The sequence below is a fragment of the Chlorocebus sabaeus genome, chromosome 4 (assembly GCF_047675955.1).
Source record: "Chlorocebus sabaeus isolate Y175 chromosome 4, mChlSab1.0.hap1, whole genome shotgun sequence".
Lineage (NCBI taxonomy): Eukaryota > Metazoa > Chordata > Mammalia > Primates > Cercopithecidae > Chlorocebus > Chlorocebus sabaeus.
The window spans coordinates 32622105-32647629 of NC_132907.1; the positions used below are offsets into that span (position 1 = coordinate 32622105).

The 25525-nt window shown below is 43.0% G+C and overlaps 1 protein-coding gene across 5 annotated transcripts in view; it reads right to left on the reverse strand.

The window, feature by feature from the left end:
- Nucleotides 1-18837: 18837 nt before the first annotated feature.
- The window catches only part of IPO11 (importin 11), a 231220-nt gene continuing 224532 nt past the window's right edge, over nt 18838-25525 (reverse strand). For all 5 annotated transcript variants that reach the window (XM_038010419.2, XM_073014741.1, XM_007973675.3 and 2 more), the window contains one exon: nt 18838-21630. In XM_038010419.2, coding sequence (XP_037866347.1) covers nt 21466-21630 — 165 coding nt within the window. In that variant the 3' untranslated portion in view covers nt 18838-21465. The remainder of the gene's footprint in view (nt 21631-25525) is intronic.

Genomic DNA, 25525 nt, shown 5'->3' on the forward strand with positions numbered 1-25525 from the left:
TCTATAGGAGTAATCCCAAGCAGAAACCCTCTATGTGAAATTTCAAGCAGGAAGCTGCCATTCGTTCCCCTTTCCAGCCCTTCCTCCCTGGGCTTGGTCAAGATAAATGTGTTCAGGCATGTGTGGACCATATAAACCAACATTCTCAAATCATCTATGCACAGACAGGAAGCTTGTTTTATTTTTATAACTGTATGCTGTTTCCTTTAATAGGGGAGTCTCTATTCCCACTCAGTCAGAAAATGAAATTTGTCCCAATCCAGTAAATTCAAGCCACAGTGGCATTTTAAAAAAATTGGTTCTATTTGAAACTGTAGTCCCTCTTGGGTAAATATTCAAAGTTGGGTACGTTGGTTAGGCCTGACTGTGCAGTTTAAGTGCTCCCTCTGGTTAAACTCCACGTTACTGCCCACCTCCTCCAATCTGACCCAAATCTCCAGAAAGCCTCACCCTTGCCTATCACTGTGCAACAGCCTCTTGGGAAAGGTGAGTTCACTTCCCACAACTGGCTAGTTCTGCTCTTGCTTCACACAATCTCAGTGGAGAGGCTGCTGCCAGCCTTGCTTCCAGAATCCTCTGAGCCTCACAGGAGACTTCTCTTCAGGTCCTGACCTTGGAGAGGGCCGGAGGGGGTTGGGAATGGGTCAAATTCCCCTCCCAGCACCTGACCTCTGCTCTCTGCAGGAAGCCAGAAGAGGCTGTGGCAGGAAGGGGGCTGGTGGGCCGGCCAGGCCACAGCTGGGACAGCCTCCCTGGACTGCTCCACGGTTCCATCCCCTCCCGGCCAGGGTGCACTGTGCCTCACCTCGTGATCTGGAGTTTTTTTTCTTGGCTGAGAGGCTGGTCATGAAGGTAGAAGAACGCTCCACACTCTGTCTCAAGTACTGCCATAAGAAATAGGCTTTCTCTTCCACTGATTCCCCACACATAAGTGCTCCAAAAAGTGCAAAGCCCCACACCCTTATGAGGGGGTGTCGGAGCCCAGCTCCAATCATTCTAGATTTCCTCATGCCTTGCTGGATAACATTTTTATCCTGGGGCCTTTGCCTTCTGCAGAGAACGGCTCAGGAGGGAGCTCTGGAATCCTGATTTATCCTTCCCTGCATAGCTCAGGAGCCAAGAGCATGGCGCTGGAGCTGGAAGCCTGGCTTCAAAACTCTGCTCTGCCACGTGCATGCTGTATGACCTTGGGCAAATCACTTAACCTCTGGCACCTCAATTTCTTCTCTGTAGAGGGAGGTGATACTGGGAAAAGTAAGTTAATACATGTAACGCATTTCAGAGCTGTTCCTGATACACGGAAAGTGCTGGCCCATAGCTGCTGAACGAGGCTAGTCTCTGGAGGTCAGGGCTGCTACTGTGTCTGCAGTGGGTTCAAATGATTCAACCAATAAGTTCTTCACCTTCTATTACCTCTTCTTTGCAGGCTATACCTGCAAATACAAAAGGGATGACATCAATGGCCACCTTAGCAGGACAGAGGGCTTGGCGATCTCAGAAGACACCATCTGACTTAAGTTGCTTTTCAGAAACTTGGCTTTACAATTTTTACTTTCTCCATTCTGGTTTCTCTGGCTTAAAGAACAGAACTTCCTGCCCTGAGACCCCTTCAAAGAGCATTGCTCTGCCTTGACAAGGGCAGCCGCTGCTCAACAGGGTTTTCTTTATATCTGAGCATCTGCTTCCAACAACCATAGGCAAAGAGTTATCTACATAAATCACACAGATCTGGCAACTACAAAGCAGCAGCAGGATTGCCCTAACTGGACTCTATTTGTTTGAAGGAAGTACAGTTTTGATACAGTACCCTTTTGGGTTTTGCCTAAACAGCAAAAGAGATCCTAGAGCATCTTGGTGAGCAGAGGCAGGCTAAGCAGCGGGAGTTGGGCCATCTTCCAGAGCCTGGCCCCGATTACCACGGGTACGCATGTGGACCACGCACTATGGACATGTTCATTGCCAAGGATGGCCCTCAGCAGCTGGGAGAAGCAGCACCTCTTCCTTTGCCAAGAGTTTTTGGCTTGCAGACCAATGAAGCCAGTATAGGCTCTGGCAGACCTTCTTTGCTTTCAGACAACCCACAAGCAAGCACATCCCTGAAGAGAGGGACTTTTATATGAGTAGGGCCCAGGGGCCTCATGGGACCGGGCAGTGCATGCATGGAAGGCTGGGTGTAGGACAAGGACAGAGCCTGAGAAGGCTGTGTGGCAGAGGGAAGAAGGAGGGGTGGTGGCCTGGCAGGTATGAGGAGGCAGGGAAGGGAGATGGCAGAATGATGGCAAGGGGGTGTGGTGACATGGTGAGGAGCATGGTGACTGGTGCTCCAACACCACCAGCTGACCAGGTATATGATCCAGGGGTGATCACCTGGCCTTCTAAGCCTATTTTCATATCCAGAAAATCGAGACAGTAAGCTACCTATGATCTAGTTTGGACATTGTTCCCTCTAAATCTCATGGTGAACTGCAATCCCCAGTGTCAGAAGTGGTGCCTGGCGGAGGTGATTGGATCATGGGGTGAATTTCTCGTGGATGGTTTAGCACCATCCCCATGGTGCGTCCTCACAATGGTGAGTTATCGCGAGATCCGGCTGTTTAAAAATATGTGGCATCTCCCCACCTTGCTCTGTCTTGCTCCTGCTTCCACCATGTGACATGCCTGCTCTTGCTTTGTCTTCCACCATAAGTAAAAGCTCCCTGAGAAGCCAAGCAGATGCCAGTGCCATGCTTGTACAGCCTGCAGAACCATGAGCCAAATAAACCTCTTCTTATAAATTCTCCAGTCTCAGGTACTCTGTTATAGCAACGCAAGAACAGACTAATACAACCTATTTCACAGAGATATTGTGACAATCAAATTAATATTACCACTATAATTGTTTTTGTCATTGTTATTTGCTGGGTTGTAATCCAAGGTGCAGAATGGAGAAGAAAGGGCCCTATGCATTCTTTGAGAAATGGGACCACCTAATGAGTGGCTTTCAAACTTAAGAGTCTGACTTTTATATAGTTTTTCAATGAAAGTAGTAGGAAGCCAAATGTTAGTCTATAATGAGGAGTGCCACTTCAGAGGAAAGCAGATCCTGTACTCCACCAATGCAGTTTCTGTAAACATGGCTCTAAGGTAGACGTAGACTCCAAGAGAAGTTACTTGAATGGTTAATGCTTACTACCATCAGGCCATGACCATCCAGTTGAGTTGGCCCAAAGCTCGCTTTCTCCTGGGCTTTCTTGCACTGACTTTCCCTATCACTGGGAAAGTCTGATGTTGTAGTTTGACAGGTCAGAATCATGTTGGAAATTACATAGGGCCGTGTTATATAATTTGATATGATTTAATGGCATTAGACAATAGTGTTTTTAGACTCAACCTGTGAGAAGAAGATAGGCGAATAAGAGGAGGGGAGGAACAAAGAGGAGGAAAGAGAAGAGTAAGAGAAATATTTTTTTAAAAACCTGCATCACAGGTCACAGGCCTAGTTCAGTAGGTCATGCCTATAATCCCTGCCCTTTGGGAGGCCAAGATGGGAGGATCACTTGAGGCCAAGAGTTTGAGAACAGCTTGGACAATGCAGTGAGACCCTGTCTCTACAAAAAAAAAAAAAAAAAAAAAGTTTAAAAATTAGCTGGGCATGGTGGTGGTGTATGCCTGCAGTCCCAGCTACCCGGGAGGATCATTTGAGCCCAGGAGTTCAAGGTTACAGTGAGTTATGATCACACCACTGCACTCCAGCTTGAGTGACAGAACAAGAGCCTGTCTCTAAGCGCGCACGCGCGCACACACACACACACACACACACACACACACACACACAAACCTGACTCACAGGAGTGTTTGACTGCACTGGCTTTAAGCCACAAGTAGCCAGTAGCTGAGAATAAAATTCAATCAAGTTTTCAATTGGCCCCTGGAATCTCTGGCAAAATCAGGGATCTCTGTTTTCTACCACATGGAGGTTTACCTAAATATCATTTTAAGTGGTTTATTCTGGGAGAAGGCAACCTTAATGAAACAGGAGGTATTATATACATATTTTAGGACTGTGAAAGAAGTGTAGAAAAAAATATCTTTTTATTTTTTTCTAACAGGAAATTGTAATTGTGTGTTCACTGAAGTGGAGAATCCAGAATAGTACAGCAGTTTCTGCTTGCAGACTGTTGTGCTGAACCCCTATGACTCCAATGGAGGATGACACCAGGTTCAAGAGAACAAAGAAGAGACCTAGAGCCAGCAAATGAGACAGGTTTTACTGGGGACTTACATACAAGTGAGAGTCCAGTGGTTGCTGGCTGGACAGAAGAACCACAACCACTTACAAAAAGCATGCAGTTTCTATAGCACTTAACACCCTCTCCCTAAGCACCTCCACCTGGCAACCTTCTTTCAACCTAAAACAAAAGGCCGTGAGCCCCTGCATGGCCTGCATGTTATGGGACAGGGCCAGGGCTCAGATGTTCCTCATTGACATGGAATGAATCTCCAGGTTGGCTACTCTGGGTTCCTCAGCTTGGAACTCGAGACCACATTCAGGTGCGTCTGCCATACAAAGCCATTCTCAGGGTATGCTTAAGTTATTGCTATCAGGTATGTTTACCGTGTACAGATCTGCATGGCCAGACCCTAAAGAAGATGTTCCTCTGTGGGCACAACCTTTGATGCTCTGGGCCAGTAAGTCAGGCCTGGTGAGACCTCAAGAGGCTATTTCTAGAGGTCTGAACACTGGTAAAGTATGGTCCTCAGTGCAAAGGTTCTCTGCCACGTGCATGAGTTTGGTGAGACAGAACACTCTCACACGTCAGGCAAAGCAGCTGTATTACTCACCGGTAGGTGGCAAGGATATCAGAAGCCTAGGATCCATGCCAAGCTGGTGCCCCAAGATTCGGAGAGCTGTGTGGGGCAGGTGGAGTCTCGTCCATGTCCACCGCACATTGCGCCACAGCTGAGGGACCCTGAAAGTGCTCTGCTTTGGATTTTCCACCCCTGGCACCACTTAGCTCACTGGGCAGAAGTGTGGAAGAACATCCTGTTTTGGGAGGCTCGAGGACTCAGCCGGGTTCTTTCCCGCTTCCTCCTTATCAGGATGTTGCATCCTCCATACATTCCAAGTACTGAAGCCGGAGGAAGCAGAGTTGGGTCAGCCAAGGCCATCCAGGGCCCTGTTCTCCTCCATATCAGCCCTTGCAGTTAGTATGCAGGGCTGCCAAGCCCTCAATGGCTACGACGACAAGTTTTCTCTAGGCCTCCTCTTGGCTAGGTCTAAGTCTCTGCTTTTTATGGTGGAAGTAATGAGGGTATGTGGCTCATCTCCACATTGCAGCTAAAAGGCAGCCCAATGCACCTGCACCACAGCCTTGCTGTCTAAGAAACAAGAGCCACAAGTGCCTCACAGCTGTCCGTGGCAACTGTGCAGGAACACCACACTGCCTTCCTCATCTTCTGCTGCCCTTCTGGCCTTGTGGGCAGTCAGCCCTCTCTTCTCAATTTTCGCTCCTGTCCCTAGCCCTTACCCTCTATTGGAGCTCCAGGGTGAGAGGCTGAATCCGAGCCCTCTGTCCAGACTCAGCCTGGAGCTCTCATCTCTGCATCTTCTGGCCTGGGTGTTCTGGAGAGAAATCAGTCTGGTTTTGGTTCGTGGAATGTAACTGTGCTCTGGATCTCAGCCCCCTGGAAGCACGGCTGAGCTGCCTCAATGAAAGCTGCTCAACTCGCTCCTTATGCTGCTGTCTGTGGAGGAAGGGATGCAGGTACTCCTAGAACAGAGAGAGCTTTGTCTTCTGATCATTGTAATCAGCAGTTAACAAGGTCTCTTCTTAAAAACAGCTGAAAGATTTTAATGCCAAAGTTCCACAGGTTTGTCTAATTGCTTCTGCATTAAGCACATGGGATGAGTCTTCTGAAAGAAGAGTCTACGATATGAGAAAGCCAGAACTGGAATCATAACAGTTAAGAACTAGCAAGAACGTGTCTCTGCTGTTCTTTGATGTTTATTCCTTTATGTATCTTTTTAAAATATAGTACTCAGTAATACACACTTATGTAGCACAGCTGTTTTCCTTAGAGAAAAAAGTATTAATTTAAAATTTTGCAATTCTGATTTGAATCTCATACATTAAAGTACATTTCTAAGCATTTATTTGGATGGTTAGCCACACTCTGTGCATTAGAAATAACCTGAAAGCATATTAAAAATACACACATTGAAGGCCCACGTCCATAAATTCTGGGCCCAGGCGTCTGTTCTGTTAGCATATGTGATGTTGGAAAACTACTAGTCCAGTGTGTCTCACACTCTAAAACGCCTGGGAATCACCTGGGGATCTTGTCTAAAAATCCAGATTCTGAGTCAGTCAGTCTGAAGTGAGTGCCTGAGATTCAGCAATCCCAATCCTAATGAGTTCCCAAGGCGAGGCAGCTGCTGCTGGTGCACACATCCCACCAACAGCAAGGCCTGGACAACACACCCAGATGCAGCCACTCACCAGCTGGCAGCCGGGCCCACACTGGAGGTCAGGGAAAATAATCAGACTCTTTAGGACTGGACTTCCAATACTAATACATGAAATGATTAACAATGGACTTTACATACACAATCTCAGTTCATCCACACATATACACTCCATAAGACAATTACCATTTTTTATGGTTGAGGAAGCCAAGACTCAGAAAGTCATACAGCTAGAAAGCGTATTGGTTGTCTATTGTGGCTTTAACAAAGGACCACAAACTTAGTGGCTTAAAATGAGACAACTTTATGACCTTATGTTTTTGCAGACAAGAAGTTCTAAAATCAAGGCATTGGCAAGGCTGCGTCTCTTCTGGGAGCTCTAGGAGAGAATCTGCTTTCTTACCTTTCCAGCTTCTAGAGGCCACCTGCATTTCTTGGTTCGTGGTCCCTTTATCCATCTTCAATGCCAGCAACACCACATTCTCTCTGACACTTTTTCCTTCATCACGTCTCTCTCTAACCACAGCTGAGACAGGTTCTCTGCTTTTAAGGATTAAGTAATTAGATTGGGCCCACCTGGATAATGCAAGAGACTCTTCTTCTCTCTAGAGTCTGTACCTGAATCAAATCTGCTAAGTCCTTTTTGCCAATGTAAATGAACACATTCACAGTTGATGAGGATTAGGGACTAGACATCTTTGGGGGAACATTATGCTGCTTTCCACAGTGGGAAAAAACAGGATTTAGAGCCTGAAAGCAAATTCAAATCTGTCTGATTCCAAAGGCCATGCTCCTAGCATACAACTCAAAACAGTACCTAAATTGGATGTTGTTGTAGTCTAGAGGCCAAATCATGAATGGTGTTAAAGTTTAGTGCTGCTGTACGCAGCCTGAATGCCATTATCATTTTAAATTGAACGGAATGATGCTGAAGTGGATTTTGTTTATTGCAATGTGTTTTGCATTCTCCTTAGGCTCCGCAAAATCCAGTTCTCCTGTGCAACTGCAACGCCTTGTTATAATGCATGAACATCTAATCGTGGTTCTTGGTCATTATTTAATGTAACTAAAAAATAAAATGGAAACCAAGGCATATCTTCAAGATTTCACAATAAATTGTTTATACTTTTGAGCAACTGCACTGAAGCAAGATTAGTAACTGAATCTTGAACATTCGACTCCCTTGCAGGAAGCTTGATAATGATTGAGGTGCTGCCTCATCGAATCCCTCAAAGTCCTGCCACCACAGTAGCCAGGTGTTCCTAAGAGATTTAGCCCCTAAACAGAGGTAAAACTCACCTCACTTCCTAGGGGATTCAGAGCTAGGTTTTATTTAGATCAGCAATTCCAACCTACAGCAGTGGGGCTCCCAGTTACCAGACATATTACCACCAGGAAAATGTGAACAGAGAAATATTTAGTTGGCTTCTTTTAAACCCATCTGTTATGGGTTGAATTGTATCTCTATCTCCCCACCCCTTTAAAAAAAAAAAAAGACAAAAAAAGATAGTTGAAGTTCTATTTCCTACTTCCTCAGAAATGATCTCATTTGGAAATCAGGTCCTTGCAGATGTAATTAGTTCAGATGAGGTCATACTGGAGTAGGGTGGGCCCTGAATCAAGTATGACTGGTGTCCTTATAAGAGGAGAGAAGGACCAGGCGTGGTGACTCACACCTGTAATCCCAGTACTTTGGGAGGCCAAGGCAGGTGGATCACTCAAGATTAGGAGTTCCAGACCAGCCTGGCCCACATGGTGAAACCCTGCAACTACTAAAAATACAAAAATTAGCCGGGCGTGGTGGTACATTCCTGCAATCCCAGCTACTTGGGAGACTGAGGCAGGAGAATCTCTTGAACCCAGGAGGCAGAGGTTGCAGTGAGCCTGGATCACTCCACTGCACTCCAGCCTGGGTGACAGACCAAGACTCTGTCTCAAAAGAAAATAAAAAAGAAAGAAAGAAAAAGAAAAAAGAAAAGAGGAGAGAAGAACAGAGCGGGAAAATGACCATGTAACAACAGAGGCAGAGACTGGAATGATGCATCTAGAAGCCGAGGAACACCAAAGAGTACTGGCAAACACCAGAAGGTAGAAGAGGCAAGGAAGGATTCTCTCTCATGAGTTTCAGAAGGAACCAAGCCTGATGATACCTCAACTTTGGACTTAGCCTGCAGAAATACAAGATCACTAATATCTGTTGTTCTAAGCCATGCCGTTTGTGGTGCTTTGTTATGGCAGCCTTAGCAAACCAATACAACTTCCTTCCAGCTGTTGTTACAATCTACATTTCTCATCTTACAGAATTGATGTATTCCTGGAGAGGTAAATGAATACAGGTCAAATAATGATCAGAATGTGGCTTAAACACTGGGGATACAGTCTCAGGGAATGAATGGTTTTTGACTACAAGATGTTATTTACACCACATCACAGAAACTTTGCCATATACTATTCAGTATAAAGTTGAGTTCAGCAAAATCGACACGTCCCAGCCCCTAAAGAGCTCTGGTTTCAGGAAGCAGTTCTAAAACGACTGTACAGAGTATAGGCCCAGGAGACAGCTTAGCATTGGCAGCAGCAGCAGTCCAATGCTACCTCGAGGAATCTCTCACACTTAGAGCACCTGCTCTGAGCCAGGCACTGTGCTAGACTATTATGCCTCCCACTTGTACAACAAAAACCTTTTTCCTCCGGGCAGTGACCTGCAGAGGCTAGGAGGAGAGGGATGGTTAACATCAAGCAGAAATCTCTTCCACCATCACACCCTGAACCTTGTTATCACCCAAACCGTTCCATCTTCTGAAGCAGTAATCTCAGTTATCTCCATTTCCCACTACCACTGCCTGCCAGTCCTTCCAGGCTGCTTAGCTACTACTCCTACTACCAATGTTCTAACCTCATTAGGATGTTTGAACCCTCTATTCTCCCCAGTGTTGCTTTCCCCAACCTGTACTTCCTTTGTATCCAGCTTAGAATCCATTGTCCATTATTGTGCCCCATTATGTCTTCTGGCTTTTGGTAGCATTATCTGCCAAACATAACCTCTGTGGCTGTGCTGAGCCATGATGCTGCCGGGCAAGACCACAAACCAGAGATTTGTCTCACTAACTTCATCAATTCCTACTGAGATTACTTGTTAAATTCATTTTTTTCCATTCTGACTATTGCCACCTGGATTTATAATAGCTTCTAAACTGACCAGCCTGTGGTCATTCCCCATCTCCTCCCACACCACCATCCCCACCTGTTGCAGTCAAGAGTCTGGCTTTAAATTGCAAATCCATTTTTGTTGCCTTTGCATACTTCCTCTTCTTTCCGTGGTTCTTATCCTGTCTGTATGTTGTTCCCTCTGACTAGAAGACTCAGTGTCTTAGCCCCATACCCAGTCACCTCCTCGTCCTTCACATCTCCCCATCCCATCATCACCTCCACAGAGCTGCCTACCCTTCTCTAACTCCCTAAGGTCAGATCTGCCTAGCAGGTGCTCCTAGTGCTCCAGGTCACGATTCCACTTTTACACTTATTTGCAGGCTTATTTGATGGATGTCTCCTGTGGTGGACAGAAAGCTCAAGACAAAATAGTCTTCTCTGCTTTTGTTTATCATTGTATCCTCAGCACTCAGCATAATGCCTGTTATATGTAAGCACTCAATAACATTTATTCAATGAAAGTTGAATGAATGACTTAATTTTCACAACTACCCCTGGAAAGAAAGCTATTATCCTCATTTCACAAATGAGAAGATTGAAGCAACTCAAGAAAATTAAGTTACTTAAGTTGTAGATAATTAAAGACTCACCCCAGTATCTTAGTCTTTTCAGGCTACTATATAACAAAATACCATAAACTGGATGATTTTTATAAAAAAACAACAGAAATTTATGTCTCACAGTTCTGGAGGCTGGAAAGTCCAAGGTCAAGGCACCTGCAGGTTCAGTGTCTGGTGAGGGCTCACACATCCTCACAGATGGCCCCTTCTTGTTGTGTTCTCACATGGTGGGAGGGGTGGGGGGTCTCCCTAAGGCCTCTTTTAGAATGACACTAATCCCATTCATGAGGGCTCCACCCCCATGACCTAACCACCTCCCACCCTCATCACCTTGGAAGTAAGGATTTCAAAATATGAGTTTTCAGGGGGATACAAACATTCTGACCACAGCACCCAGGTTGATGGTTATAAAGCTCACATTATTTCCTCTGTACTATTTCTCATAATACGATACTCAAATGTCACAAAATATGCTGTGCTCAACAAAAGGTGTGGTCAGAGGAAGCACCCCACTGGTGTCAAATGCAGGTGAGAGGAAGATGAGTCCTATGTGATGCTGGACTCTTAAAGCACCTCTTAGGAGGCCGGGCGCGGTGGCTCACGCCTGTAATCTCAACACTTTGGGAGGCCAAGGTGGGCAGATCACAAGGTCAGGAGATCGAGACCATCCTGGCTAACACAGTGAAACCCCGTCTCTACTAAAAATACAAAAAAAAAAAAAAAAAGAAAAAAAAAATTAGCCGGGCGTGGTGGTGGCAGGTGCCTGTAGTCCCAGCTACTCGGGAGGCTGAGACAGGCGAATGGCATGAACTCGGGAGGCGGAGGTTGCAGCGAGCCGAGATCGTGCCACTGCATTCCAGCCTGGGCAACATAGCGAGACTTCATCTCAAAAATAAAAACACACCTCTTAGGGCACCTCTCTCAAGAAGACCTTTACCACCCCAAACACAGTCGGCCTATATCAAAAGCCCTGGAATATTAATATCTTCTAAATACTGATAACTCTTTACCTAGCAATTGTTTCCAGTAGTTTTAAGAAAAATTTAAGAGCGGTACACAAGAATTGATGCACAAGTATGGTCGTTGTGGTATTATTGTCAAACAGATAATAGTTAAATAATGACACACCCTTATAACACATTTTTATGCAGATGCTACAAACATATTTCTAAAGAATATTTAACTGACATGGGAAAATGGTTAAATATTACATTCAGGTAAGAAAAAGACAACAGGCTAATAAAAGGACACTAGTAATGGTTCCAATTTTAAAGGTATGTGTTTCTAGCTATACATAGTCAAGAAAAATAAAATACGGCAAAATGTTAACTGGTTATCTCTTAGTAAGATTGCAGGCAATTTACATTTCCTTCAACACACCTCATTGTATTTTCAACTGTTTACCATCAGCATGTGTTGCTTTTATAATGAGAAAAAAAAGTTATTAAAAAGCAACTGACCATGTAATTTGCTCAGAAAGTTTTTCTTGCTTATGTTTTTTGACTGCTCTTTGTAAATTATTTCAGAAACAGAAAGTCTTTGGAGGAATTTTCCCTCTACCGATGCTCAGGTTAGGTTATTTATATAATGGAAGGCCACATGGAGAGGTTGGACTTCCTGTTTGAGTTTGAACATATAAAAAGCTTGGAAGTTGTCACTCCTGTTTTTACAAGAAAAAGCTGGACAAACTGCAAACCAATGACTCGGACTCATGGGAGAACTGATTTATAGGGCAAACTGTCTCCAGGGTTTGCAAACTGTCTCCAGCAAATCCAGAGACAAAGCTGAGATCAACTTACCTGGAGCAGAAGTGCTGGATCTCTAAACTGGTAGGCTCACTTCCGGGAACACAGTCTTGGGGAAAGCCTCTTGATTTTGTGAACATTACCTCTAGGAATCCCACCAGTTTCTCATTGTGAAGATCAGAGAAAGATGCCAGCATAGTTCTTGCAGGAGGGGAAGAGCAATTATTATGAAATATGTCCAGAGCTTTCTTCATAATGAAATAAAAATGATAAAAGAAAATAAACTCCTCGGGGGGAACACTTAACCAGGCTTTAGGCTTGTCCTAGAGCCATGGGGAAAAGTACTCCTCTCACTCTAGCCATTTCTCTTCTTCCTGTCTCACCTGAGGGGGACAGGAAAGCTTTCCAAAAAGAAGCACAAGTGAAGGTCCCAGGCCAGAGACTCAGGCCCACTAAGAGACTTAAGATTTAATCGTAAGATTGAGAACACTTCTCTCCCTCGTGCCTTACCACCACACCAACAGAGCTAAACAAAGCCCAACTCCTAGCCAAATGAACACGAATCCTCATACTAGATGCCTATTTATCTCAGTGCCTATTACCCAATACATGTCCAACTTTCAACAAAAATTACAAGGCATGCTAAAAAGCAAATAAGAACATAGATCAAGGGCTGGGCATGGTGGATCATGCCTGCAATCCCAGCACTTTGGGAGGCCAAGGTGGGAGGATCACGAGGTCAGGAGTTTGAGACCAGCCTGGCCAACACGGTGAAACCCCGTCTCTACTAAAAATACAAAAATTAGCCAGGCGTGGTGGCGGGCACCTGTAATCCCCGCTGCTCGGGAGGCTGAGGCAGGAGAAACTCTTGAACCCGGGAGGCAGAGGTTACAGTGAGCTGAGATCAGGCCACTGCACTCCAGCCTGGGCAACAGGGTGAGACTCCGTCTCAAAAAAAAAAAAAAGAAAAGAAAAAAGAACATAGATCAAGCAAGCAACAGGGAATTCAAAAATCATTGTTAAGGGCTCAAATAGGAAAAGTAGGCAACATGCAACAGATGGGTAATGTAAGCAGAGAGATGGAAATTCTGGTAGAATCTAATGCTAGAAACCAAAAAACAGTGTATCAGAAACAAACTAAAACAAACAAACAAACAAACTACACCTAGGCATACCAGATTTATACTGTAGAACTGCAGTCCCCAACGTTTTTGGCATGAGGGACCAGTTTCGTGGAAGACAGTATTTCCATGGTGGCGGGGAGATGGTTTTGGGATGAAACTGTTCCACCTCAGATAATCGGTTAGATTCTCATAAGGAGCATACAGCCTAGATCCCTCACATGCACACTTCACAATAGGGTTCAAGCTCCTGTGAAAATCAAACGCTGCTGCTGATCTGACAGGAGGCGGAACTCAGGCGGTAATGATCGCTGTTTACCTCCTGCTATGTGGCCTAGTTCCTAATGGGCCACTGACCGGTACAGGTCTGCAGCCTGGGGGTTGGGGGACCTCTGCTGTAGGAAACCAAAAATTAAGAGAGATAAAGAAGGCAGAGGCAGATTTTTAATTTTTCTTTTTTTTTTTTTTAGCCTATAGAAGAACATGGATAAGAATTATGGTGGACTTCTCATCAGAAACCATGCAAGCAAGAAATGTGTGAAGTGAAATAAAGGTCCGAAAGAAGAAAAATCTGGAATCTTATATCTACTAAAAGTACCCTTCAAAAGTTAAGGAAAAGGATTTTCTCAGACAAAGACAAGGAATTCATTGCCATCAGACCTGCCATGCAAAAAATATTAGAAGGAAAATGATATAGGTCAGACTTGGATCTCTATAAAGAAAGGACGACTGTCAGAGAAGAAATAAAGGCAAAACCAAATCTTGCATTTTGAAAATTCTTACTTGAACTGAAAGATAACTGCTTAACAACAGGAATAATGTACTGGATGATTATAACCCGTGAATAAGTGAAATGAGAGACAGCAGCTTCATAGGGGTTGGAAGAGATGAATTGGGACTACTCTGTTATAAGGTATCTGCACTACACATGAAGTGTTATTTGAAGACAGATGTAGATTAAAATGTGTATTGTAAATTTAGGGAACCATTAACATTTATTAAAAGGAAGTATAATTTAAAGTATCTTGAAGTAGGCTGGGTGCAGTGGCCTGTAATCCCAGCACCTTGAGAGGCTGAGGCAGGCAGAACTCCCAAACTAGCCAAATGAACTAGCCAGCATGGTCAACATGGTGAAACCCCATCTCTACTAAAAATACAAAAAATTAGCCAGACCTGTTGGTGCACACCTGTAGTCCCATCTACTCAGGAGGCTGAGGCAGGAGAATCCCTTGAACCTGGGTGGCGGAGGTTGCAGTGAGCTGAGATCGCACCACTGAACTCCAGCCTGGGAGACAGAGTCTTACTCTATCTCAGTAATAATAATAATATTAATAATAAATAAAGCGGCCGGCCACAGTGGCTCACGCCTGTAATCCCAGCACTTTGGGAGGCCAAGGCTGGCACATCACCCGAGGTCAGGAGTTCGAGACCAGCCTGGCCAACACTGCAAAACCCTGTCTCTATTAAAAATACAAAATTAGCCAGGCTTGATGGTGCATGCCTGTAATCCCAGCTACTTCAGGGGCTGAGGCAGGAGAATCGCTTGAACCCAGGAGGTGGAGGTTGCAGTGAGCTGAGATTGTGGCATTGCACTCCAGTCTAGGTGACAGAGCAAAAACTCCATCTTGGAAAATAAAATAATAAAATAAATAAAGTATATTGAAGGAGACGCCAAGGACCCAGGGCTGTTGGCCTTATCTTTCTGGTCCATTTCCTCATCTATGAAATGACTAGTTAAGAATAGATCATCTCCCTGATTCCATTCCTGCTCTGCAATTTTATTATTAGAAAAAAAAAAAAAGGTTAACTGAAAGTCTACCTTGTTCCTTTAGTCCAAATGGTAACTATAACAAAGAACCTTTTGAAAGAAGAGCTTTCTAAAATAGCCAAGTCCCTAATTTATTATTTCAGTAAATTTGGGTTTCCATACTTCCAAATTGTGAGCGGCCGTTAGTTGGTTAAAACGATGAATTTCCTCACCTGGCTCAGCATTCCTCAATGCATGGTGCTTTAAGTAAAGAACAGACAAGGCTGAAAGGAAAAGGCCATTTCATGGTATTGATTTCACTGCCAGAGATAGTCCAGGCCATGTGCCTTTCAATTCAAAAAAGAAATAATCAAACTGCCTCCCTTACCTAAATAGAGCACTTCCTTAATTTGTGATTACCTCCAGATCTGTCAGTAGACTTTCCTCCCCTGGCTGTCAATACATTTCTGAGCTCAGTGAGCACTTTTATGAGCTACAGTTTTCCATCAATCTAAAAGTTTTGCTCTTCTAGACTCTTGCTCAAATTGCAGTGTTCATTACAAATAGGAGAAAAAGTCACTTTGGGGCTGCCCTAGAAAGCACTGTGGAAATGACCTGCCCCTTTTGAAATGAGATGCTGATCTCACTTCAGGTTAAAGCAATTGAGAGAAACTGAAAACTCACTTGCAGGTCTGCTCAGTCTCATATCCAGATTTTCTGCTGTAACCCTTACAATAAAAATCCCCAGGCTGGGAGTGGTGGCTCACGCCTGTAATCCCAGCACTTTGGGAGGCCGAGGCAGGCGGATCATGAGGTCAGGAGATCAAGATCATCCTGGCTAACACAGTGAATCCCCGTCTCTACTAAAAAAAAACAAAAAAAATTAGCTGGGCATGGTGGTGGGCGCCTGTAGTCCCAGCTACTCGAGAGGCTGAGGCAGGAGAATGGCGTGAACCCGGGAGGTGGAGCTTGCAGTGAGCCGAGATCGCACCACTTCACTCTAGCCTGGGCGACAAAGCAAGGCTCCATCTGAAAAAAAAAAAAAAAGAAAAAAAGAAAAAAAATCCCCAACAAGCAGAATTCTAGCCAAAAGACCTACTTCCCACTTTAAAGCCACCTGCCTAGTTGCAGACAGACAGAAATGCTTTAAGCCTCCCTGGACTCTTCCCTGTTCTAGCAGTTGCTTGCATCCTATTTTTGAACTACTGGCAAATTAAAGTGGCATGAAAATCAATGTTTTACATTGAAGGGAAAAGGGCGGGATCACCAGATACCAATATATTCCTTCCTGGATTAGACAGTTCTTCAAAGTACACTTAATAAATTCCAACAGGCCCAGATGAGTTGGATACAGGCATTTGCTGGAACAAAGAGCAAAACCTTCTTGCTTGTTAAACATCGTTGGCCAATCAGGGACTTTCCACTTGTTATGGCAAGAAAGAATTCAAGAGAAAATGTAGTCAACAACTCTCAGTTTGAATTTTATCCCAGAGCTTCAGACCATAAGGAGTCCCTTAGGCCAGGAGTCCAATTGCCTAGAAGTAAAAACAGACTTTCAGATCAATAGCTGGAACCCTTTCCAGGACACTGAGGTATTCACCCCCAAGGGCTCTAAAGCTCCACTTCAGACAAACAGCATGAAGCTGTGTAAAAAGTTTCAGCTCTACAATCAGATGAATTGGTTTTTACCACTTCACGGGACACCAAGTTCTGTACAGTTAAGGTATGTTTGGGACAGAATGTAGTTTATTAAGTGGTAAAAAGGTGACCTTAAACTGCTTTTCCAGCAGATGTCACAGTCCTACCAAGATACCAAGATCAAAGCTTCTTCACATTTAAGGAAATGATTATTTTTTTCTCCTCATTTTGCCAGCTGATATGTACTGCTTCTTATCCTTAACCACACTCAAAGGCAATGCTCTCAAGTCTAGCATGTTTCTAAGCTCAGCCCAAATTCGAGTCTCACTAAAAAGATAAAGTATTGCTGCATATCTGCCTCTTTGCCAAGTTTCCAAATCCAAAAAGGATATTTTGGTAATGGAAAAGGCAGTGTTTACCTTCCATTTTAGTGGTGTGTGAGTTAAAATAATATTGGAAGTCACAAAGAACTACATAACCTAAAAACGAGAGAAATAGAACTCTTAAGAGAGATGACTTTTTTTTTTTTCTTTTTTGACATGGCATTTCGCTCTCTTCGCCCAGGCTGGAGTGCAATGGCGCGATCTTGGCTCACTACTACCTCTGCCTCCAGGGTTCAAGTGATTCTCCTGCCTCAGCCTCCCGAGTAGCTGGGATTACAGGTGCAAGCCACCGCACCCGGCCGAGAGATGACTCTTGACTAAACGGTTTGCAGTAACATAAAGGAGTTTCAGAGGCTTAAGGCTGATGAAACTTGAACCAAGTTTAATATACTTCTTCTCCAGTGCAGCCATGCTACTTTTCTAGGTTAAAAGAAAGTTGCAGAACTTTTGTAAATGAACAGGCAAGCTGGTGGTGATAAGAGCTCTGATTCAGGTTAAAACAAACAATCAATCAACAAAATAACCACTGGACATTTCTAGAGCTGTTAAGAACTCTTTCAAAATTTATCTGGCCAGGCGCAGTGGCTCACGCCTGTTTTAATCCCAGCACTCTGGGAGGCTGAGGAAGGTGGATCACGAGATCAGGAGCTCAAGATCAGCCTGGCCAATATGGTGAAACCCCGTCTCCACTAAAAATACAAAAAATAAGCGGGGCATGGTGGTGGGTGCCTGTAGTCCCAGCTACTCGGGAAGCTGAGGCAGGAGAATCACTTGAACCCCGGAAGGCGGAGGTTGCAGTGAGCAGAGATCACACCACTGCACTGCAGCCTGGGCGATGGTGCGAGACTCCGTCTCAAAAAAAAAATTATCCTTATAATAGAGAGGCCTGGTGCTTAGTATCATCAGCAGAACCACCGAACTTTATGTGCCTCCTGATGTGATGTCACAGAAACTGTACATTACCAGATTAGTGTTGTTGCCAAAAATGCTTACCTGAATAAAATTGTGAGGAAACAATTAGAAAATTCCACAATAAGGAACATTCTACAGGGCAATTACCCTGGATTCTTCTAAAAAGCCAAAGACATGAAAAGACAATTCTAGATTGAAAAATTAAGCAGCCAAATGCAATGTATAAATATTAAATGGAGCTGGGTCTGGTGGCTGAGGTCTGTAATCCCAGCACTTTGGGAGGCCAAGGCGGGCCACTTGAGCCCAGGAGTTCGAGACCAGTCTGGGCAATATGGTGAAACTCCGTCTCTACAAAAAAATACAAAAATTAGCCCCACGTGGTGGCAAGTGCCTGTAGTCCCAGCTGCCTGGGAGACTGAGGTGGGAGGATCACCTGAGCCAGGGAGGTGGAGGCTGCAGCAAGCCGAGATCAAGTCACTGCATTCCAGCCTGGGTGACAGGGTGATACCCTGTCTAAAATAAGTGAGAGAGGATTCTGGATGAAAAAACACATGGTTTTTGTATGTCTTTTATCACATGTCACATAAAGGACATCTGTGTGGCAGTAGGGAAAATTGGAATATGAACTATTTATTAGATGTTATTGCATTATTGAGAATTTTCTTAGGTGTATAATGGTACTAGTGGATATGTAGAGGAATGGCATCCTCAGATGTCTGCTAAAGTATTTGGAGATAAAGGTTGATAATAATACACTTCTGTAGTGTTTGTACTTTCAAATGGTTAGTGAAAGTACATGTGTGTATATGTAAGTATATTTATATACAGACACACATATATAAAGAGAGTAAATATGGCAAAATGTCAAGTTTGGTAAATCTAGATGATGGGTATACTGGGGTTCATTACACTATTTTCTTCATGCTTCTGCAGATTTTTTTCTTTTCTAAAGTTAGGAGAAGAAAGTATTTTGGTTTTCATGACATGCATGTTATCTTCATTAGCTCTTCAACTTTTAAATTTCTATGCACTTCAGGTTTATGACTTGGAGAAGTAGAAAAGACAACAACCCTTAGTAGGTGAGCCTTATATTTTAATTCATGGAATTATAAATTAGTCGTGAGGCTACAAAGATCCAACATTTTCAAAACCTGATGATTTTGTATGTTAGAGTGACTCCAAATTGATGCGAGTCTGGAGTCAGGGAGTTGCCCAGTTCCAGTATAGTGCCATTGACGCTTAAGTAGCCTCACCAAACCATGCCATTATAGAGCAGTTTTTAAATAACTATCAAATTATACAGTGACAGTATCATTTTATTTCATACACAATCTCCTTCACCTGCAGGCCAACTGCTTTAGAATGTGCCCTTCCACCAGAACCCCTATTTTCTTATAGCATATCGGCAAGTCTGTGTTCCTAATCAACTGTGAAATTTCACGAAGGTGGATACTCTGTTCTCATCTCAGAATGCAGCATAGCATTATGGCATGAAACAGTAACTCAATAAATACTAACTGAATAAAGAAATGGGTAAAATAAAGATTAAAGTGAGGATTTTTCAAGAAAAACTGTATCTTTTTAAAAATTGTATGCAATAATGTGGATTCTCTAAAATGACTAGTAGGAGAGAGAGGAGGGACCAACTCATAAGGAAGCTTTAAAATGTCATTGTTAGTCACATGGGCCTTTGTGAGAGGGTTGGGAGAAGTCTTTGGAATAGAAAATAAATAGAAAAGGAATGTTTTTGGAGTATAAATGATCATTACCTTGTTTCAGGAGCCACAGTTCAACCAGAGGCCAGAGGCCTGGCTGAGTTGTTTGTCTTAAACTTAATATATTTGTTATATAGTTCTGTTAATGAATAGAATTCTGTAAACCAATAATTACATTTTATGTCTTAATTGAGCACTTAAAAATTCAAGATATATGAATTATTTTTCTGAGCTATTTATCAAGCCTATTTAAACTTACAAGTTTAAAAAATGAAGCAAACTCTTTCCCTGAGATAAGCTTTTTACTTCTTTTGCAAGGTAGCTATTTCAGTAATATTTGCGATGGCACTATAATGAAATCTGTCAGGAATTAGAAGGATGAGTACTTTAAAAAATGAGCATGTTTGAGAATTTCTGATAACACTAATGGGTTAGTGTTTCAAATGAAAATAATTAAGTCAACAAAAAGAAATTCTTGGATCAGTCTTGAGGACTTAGTAATACTGATAAAGAAATATCACTTGAAAGGAGCTTTTTGTCTTTAAATGAAGATAAATTAAAAGGGTAACTAGGATTTGCTACCTGCAGTACTGATACCTACTAGCACAGAATCCAAGCTAGAGTATAAAAGAAAACTCCCTTTCTAAGTCATTGGGCAATTTTTAAGAACTCATTTTTTGGGGGGAGCAAGAAAAGTAGTCAGACAAATCAGTCCAAGGTGAGGTATCTTTGGAAAATTTAATTTGGACCATATTTTCTTCCTCTTTCTGAAAACATCAAATATCCCCATACATTTTGGGCTCCACAGCTTACAAAGGGGCAGTGGGTTTCCCGCAGTTACATACTGTACCCAACTTTCTATAGAAAGATAAAACATTTTCCAACCTTGCTTTTGAAAATCCTAAAAAATGCTTTAAAGTTTCCTTACAATAAATGGCAAGTAAAACAAAGTAAGGCTTTTTTTTTTTTTTTCTCCTTTTCCCCTTTTTATGTACTGCATGTTGGAGGAATAAGGAAGGAAGACTAGTTCCATCAGAATACTAGTAATCCTAGTACCCTGGGGATTACTGCTGGATCCTCCCAGGTATACCCCTATTATTGAGGCCCTGATGTACCCCTGCACTGAGGAACCTGAGAAGGGTAAGTACTGAACAGTCTGTCATAGCCACGTGGGACTGTCACAGCACAGGTGGGACTGGGAGTCGCCCAGTTCTTGGTGCTCACAGGAGTAACAAAGGAACTAGGACCAGACCATAACTAGAGGTCTCCCATGTGGTACTGCAGTCTCACACATTCACTTTTACAGGCCTTACAAATGTACATTTGTAGACTCAACGTATTTACTGGGAAAAAAAAAAAGAAAAAATGCCTTTACTAATTTCTGTATCAAATTATTAGAATGAAAATAAAAGCATTTGTCTGATGAAACACACTTTCTATGTTAGATGAAAATAACTCCCTTGCAAGATAAGCTTGGTAATGTGTATTTGTCACTATCACACATTTTTGCTTAGTACACACATTTCTTTAATAGCATCATCTGAACAGCTTTGTCAGTTTTCAAACCTGTAGTTTCATTAGCTTAAAAAAAGGATAAGGCAGCCAAATTTAATGAATTTTGGTTGCAGAAAAACATCTCGGGCATTAACTCTTATCTTCAAATGTTAAGAGCACATAATTAAAAGATAAAGTTTCTTCTCTTAACAGGAAACTAAGCAGCTATTGTCATCAAATGTACTTTTACATGTACTTTTTAGTAAAGGGCCCCCTCATAAATATAAAATTAAATTCTTTTGAGGAATAGGTTTGTGATTTTAGTTATGCAGGATTTACATTTATCCTTTACATTTTGTAGTAAAAAAAAAAGGTGTGGTCTTTGCTTATTTTCATGAAGTGATTTCTTCATCTCAGCAGGCTCTCACATACAAACGGCAGGCTAGGTTACTCAGCTTGTTTCTGAAAGGCGAGGCAGCCACATGTCATGTGCTCTTAGAATCCTTGCAAAAATTCCTGTAGCTGGGTGACAATCTCCGTGTCCACTGTTTCCATGAGGGACTGGAAACCTTGTTCTCCTAGCATCTCCTGCTGTGCCTTGAGCTTCTCGTAGATGAACTGCTGCAGTGACACCATATGAACAGGGTCCTTCAGGGCCAGCTGTGGGATACAGAGAGGAGCAAGACTGTGTCAAAAAAGCAAAACAAGTCTCTGCTACCCGCAATTTACAAAAGTTCTTTGTAATCTCTTCCACAGTAACAAAATTGCTTCTGCCTCTCTTCTTACACAGATTCTGTAATAGTCTCACAGTGGAAAAATCTGTCAAAGAAAATTTCATTCAATTAGTTTAACTTCAGTTCCCTAGGGCCCCCTGAACATGTTTTCTGATTAGCCATTTCTGAAGAGCTGGGGGACTCACTCATTTAAAGCATCAAAGCCTAGTAGAAAGCATTCTAAAAGAAACAGAACATGCTGAAGGACATTTAAATACAATTGTCCAGCACCCTCTCCTTAGGAAGATAGGGTAGGCCACTGTGGCAACCCAGTGATGCCCTCAGGATCCAGAGAGGAGACAGAGTTTGCCCTACCCTGGATTGCAATACTATTTAAATTCCTGTATATGCTTCTGGCTGAAAAAAAAAAGGGACTCCTCGTCTCCCACTGGGATATTTGGAAAACAAAAGAAGTATAATTTCATGAAAAATAACCCATAAGTCTACTCCCTAAAGATAACAATGACAAAGGAAACTATTTCGGCTTCTTCTATCCCTGTGGCATGCACATACATACATATACATAAAGCACACCTGGACCCAGGCTAAGTGCAATGTGTGATATACCGGATTGAATCCTGGAACTAGAGTGTTACCAGAAAAACTGGTAAAATCTAAATAAAAGTCTGGAGTTTAGTTAATAATAATGCACCGATGTTGGTTTCTTAGTTTCGATAAATGTACCATGTATATTTGAAAAATGTAGGGCTGGGCCCGGTGGCTCATGCCTGTAATCCCAGCACTTTAGGAGGCTGAGGTTGGCAGATCGTAAGGTCAGGAGTTTGAGAACAGCCTGCCAATATGGTGAAACCCCGTCTCTACTAAAAATACAAAAACTAGCCTGGCGTGGTGGTGCATGCCTGTAGTCCCAGCTACTTGGGGGGCTGAAGCAGAAGAATCGCCTAAATCCGGGATGCGGAGGTTGCAGTGAGCTGAGATCGTGCCATTGCACTCCAGCCTGGGCGACAGAGCAAGACTCCGTCTCAAAAAAAAAAAAGAAGAAGAAGAAAAATATAACATACAATGTTAACATTAGGAGAAACTGGGTGAGAGGTACATGAGAACCCTTTGTACTATTTTTGTTACTTTTCTGTAAACCTAAAATTATTCCAAATTAAGAAGATTATTCTAAAAAATGGACTCAGCAATTAGAAAAGCATACACCTCTGTGGCCATTTGGTATAAGGACAAACCACTCTGCAACTGACATCTCATCTTATGTCTTAGCTTATATAAGTGTCTAATAATACAATTTCTAAGCAGCTAGGCCTTTGTTCAATTTTGAGATAAAAGCTGACGTCTCCAAGCTCTGAATGACATTCAAGGTTAGTTTTTCTCAAGTTAATGACTTCATCAGAACTAGAATACAGATTGGAAAATTCCTGGTTTTGTTCTCTTTCCATTACTTCCATATGCTCTTGCCTTCTAAGAAAGTATGTGATCATTCAAGAAATATTTCCATTGAAATGGGTAAGATAAAATTAGGAATCTTCAGAGGCTTCAGTTATTAGCAAGAGATAATTACCCAGAATTCCTGACTCTGGGGTAACACCAGATAAATGAAGTGTTAATAGCCAGATTCACTTCAAAAGTCCACACATCGGATTTTAATGAGCAAGTGGCTCAGTATTGCTTAATTTTAAAATTATTACTCTAAGACAGAATGGTTCTAGTTGAAGTGCGTATCAGTTCCCTCTGTTGGTAATGATAGCCTTTTGACATATGCTTCAGTATTCACTTTAGAAGTAGTATTCTAAAGTGGTTCAAGATTTTAGTTTCTGTGGGGCTACTTACAAATTTCTTGTTCTTTGAGATTTCTATCCCTTGAAACAAAGTTTTCCATTATATTTCACTACATTAATAAGAAATTTCACCCAGCAAGAATTTAGTGAAGCAAAATCTTTCATTTTCCTTAAGTTATGTGGCATGTCATTATTCACTTTTTAAGCCTATATGTCCAATTATAATTTTTCAAAAACTACTTACCATAAAGTTATTTTGTCAGAGGCCTTTGAACCAGTGCAACTCCATCTTTTTTTTTTTTTTTTTTTTTTTTTGAGATGGAGTCTCTCTCTCTCTCTGTTGCCCAGGCTGGAGTGCAGTGGCGCAATCTCGGCTCACCTCAAGCTCTGCCTCCTGGGTTCACGCCATTCTCCTGCCTCAGGAGTAGCTGGGACTACAGGTGCCCACCACCATAGACGGCTAATTTGTTTTTATTTTTATTAGAGATGGGGTTTCATCGTGTTAGCCAGGATGGTCTCGATCTCGTGACCTCATGATCTGCCCTCCTTGGCCTCCCAAAGTGCTGGGATTACAGGCGTGAGCCACAGTGCCTGGCCTGCAACTCCATCTTGAATAGGGGCTGGAGAAAACAAGGCGGAGACCTACTGGGCTGCATTCCCAGGACGTTAGACATTCTAAGCCACAGGATGAGATAGGAGTTCAGCACAAGATATGAGACATAAAGACCTAGCTGATAAGACAGGTTGTGGTAAAGAAGCTGACTAAAACTTCCCAAAACCAAGATGGCCACAAAAGTGACCTGTGGTCATCTTCACTCCTCATTACATGCTAATTATAATGCATCAGCATGCTAAAAGACAATCCCACCAGCACCATGACGGTTTAAAAATGCCATGGCAATGTCCAGAAGTTACCCTATATAGTCTAAAAAGGGGAGGTACTGGCTGGGTGCCGTGGCTCACGCCTGTAATCCCAGCACTTTGGGAGGCTGAAGAGGGCAGATCAACTGAGGTTCAGGAGTTCGAGACCAGCCTGACCAACACGGAGAAACCCCATCTCTACTAAAAATACAAAATTAGCTGGGTGTGGTGGAGCATGCCTGTAATCCCAGCTACTTGGGAGACTGAAGCAGGAAAATCGCTTGAACCCAGGAGGCGGAGGTTGTGGTGAGCCTAGATCATGTCATTACACTCCAGCCTGGGTAACATGAGCAAAACTCCGTTTTTTCAAAACCAAAAAAAAAAAAGAGGGGAGAGGGGGAGGAACCCACAGTTCCAAGAATTGACTACCCCTTCCCCAAAAATCTCATGAACAATCCATCCTTTGTTTAGCATATAATCAAGAAATACCCATAAAAGGCCAGGCATGGTGGCTCACGCCTGTAATCCCTGCACTTTGGGAGGCCAAGGCAGGTGTATCACCTGACATTAGGAGTTTGAGAGCGGCCTGGCCCACATGATACAATGAAACCCTGTCTCTACCAACAAAATACAAAAAATTAGGGGGCCATAGGTGGCGCATGCCTGTAATCCCAGCTACTCAGGAGGTGGAGGCTGCAGTGAGCCGAGATTGTGCCACTGCACTCTAGCCTGGGCAACAACAGCAAAACTCCGTCTAAAAAAAAGAAAAAAGAGAGAGAGAAAGAAAGAGAGAAAAGAAAGAAAGAGAGAAAGAGAAAGAAAAAAAAGAAAGAAAGAAAGAAAGAAAGAAAGAAAGAAAGAAAGAAAGAAAGAAAGAAAGAAAGAAAGAAAGAAAGAAAGAAAGAAGGGAGGGAGGGAGGGAGGGAGGGAGGGAAAGGGAAAGGGAAAGGGAAAGGGAAAGGGAAAGGGAAAGGGAAAGGGAAAGGGAAAGGGAAAGGGAAAGGGAAAGGGAAAGGGAAAGGGAAAGGGAAAGGGAAAGGGAAAGGGAAAGGGAAAGGGAAAGGGAAAGGGAAAGGGAAAGGGAAAGGGAAAGGGAAAGGGAAAGGGAAAGGGAAAGGGAAAGGGAAAGGGAAAGGGAAAGGGAAAGGGAAAGGGAAAGGGAAAGGGAAAGGGAAAGGG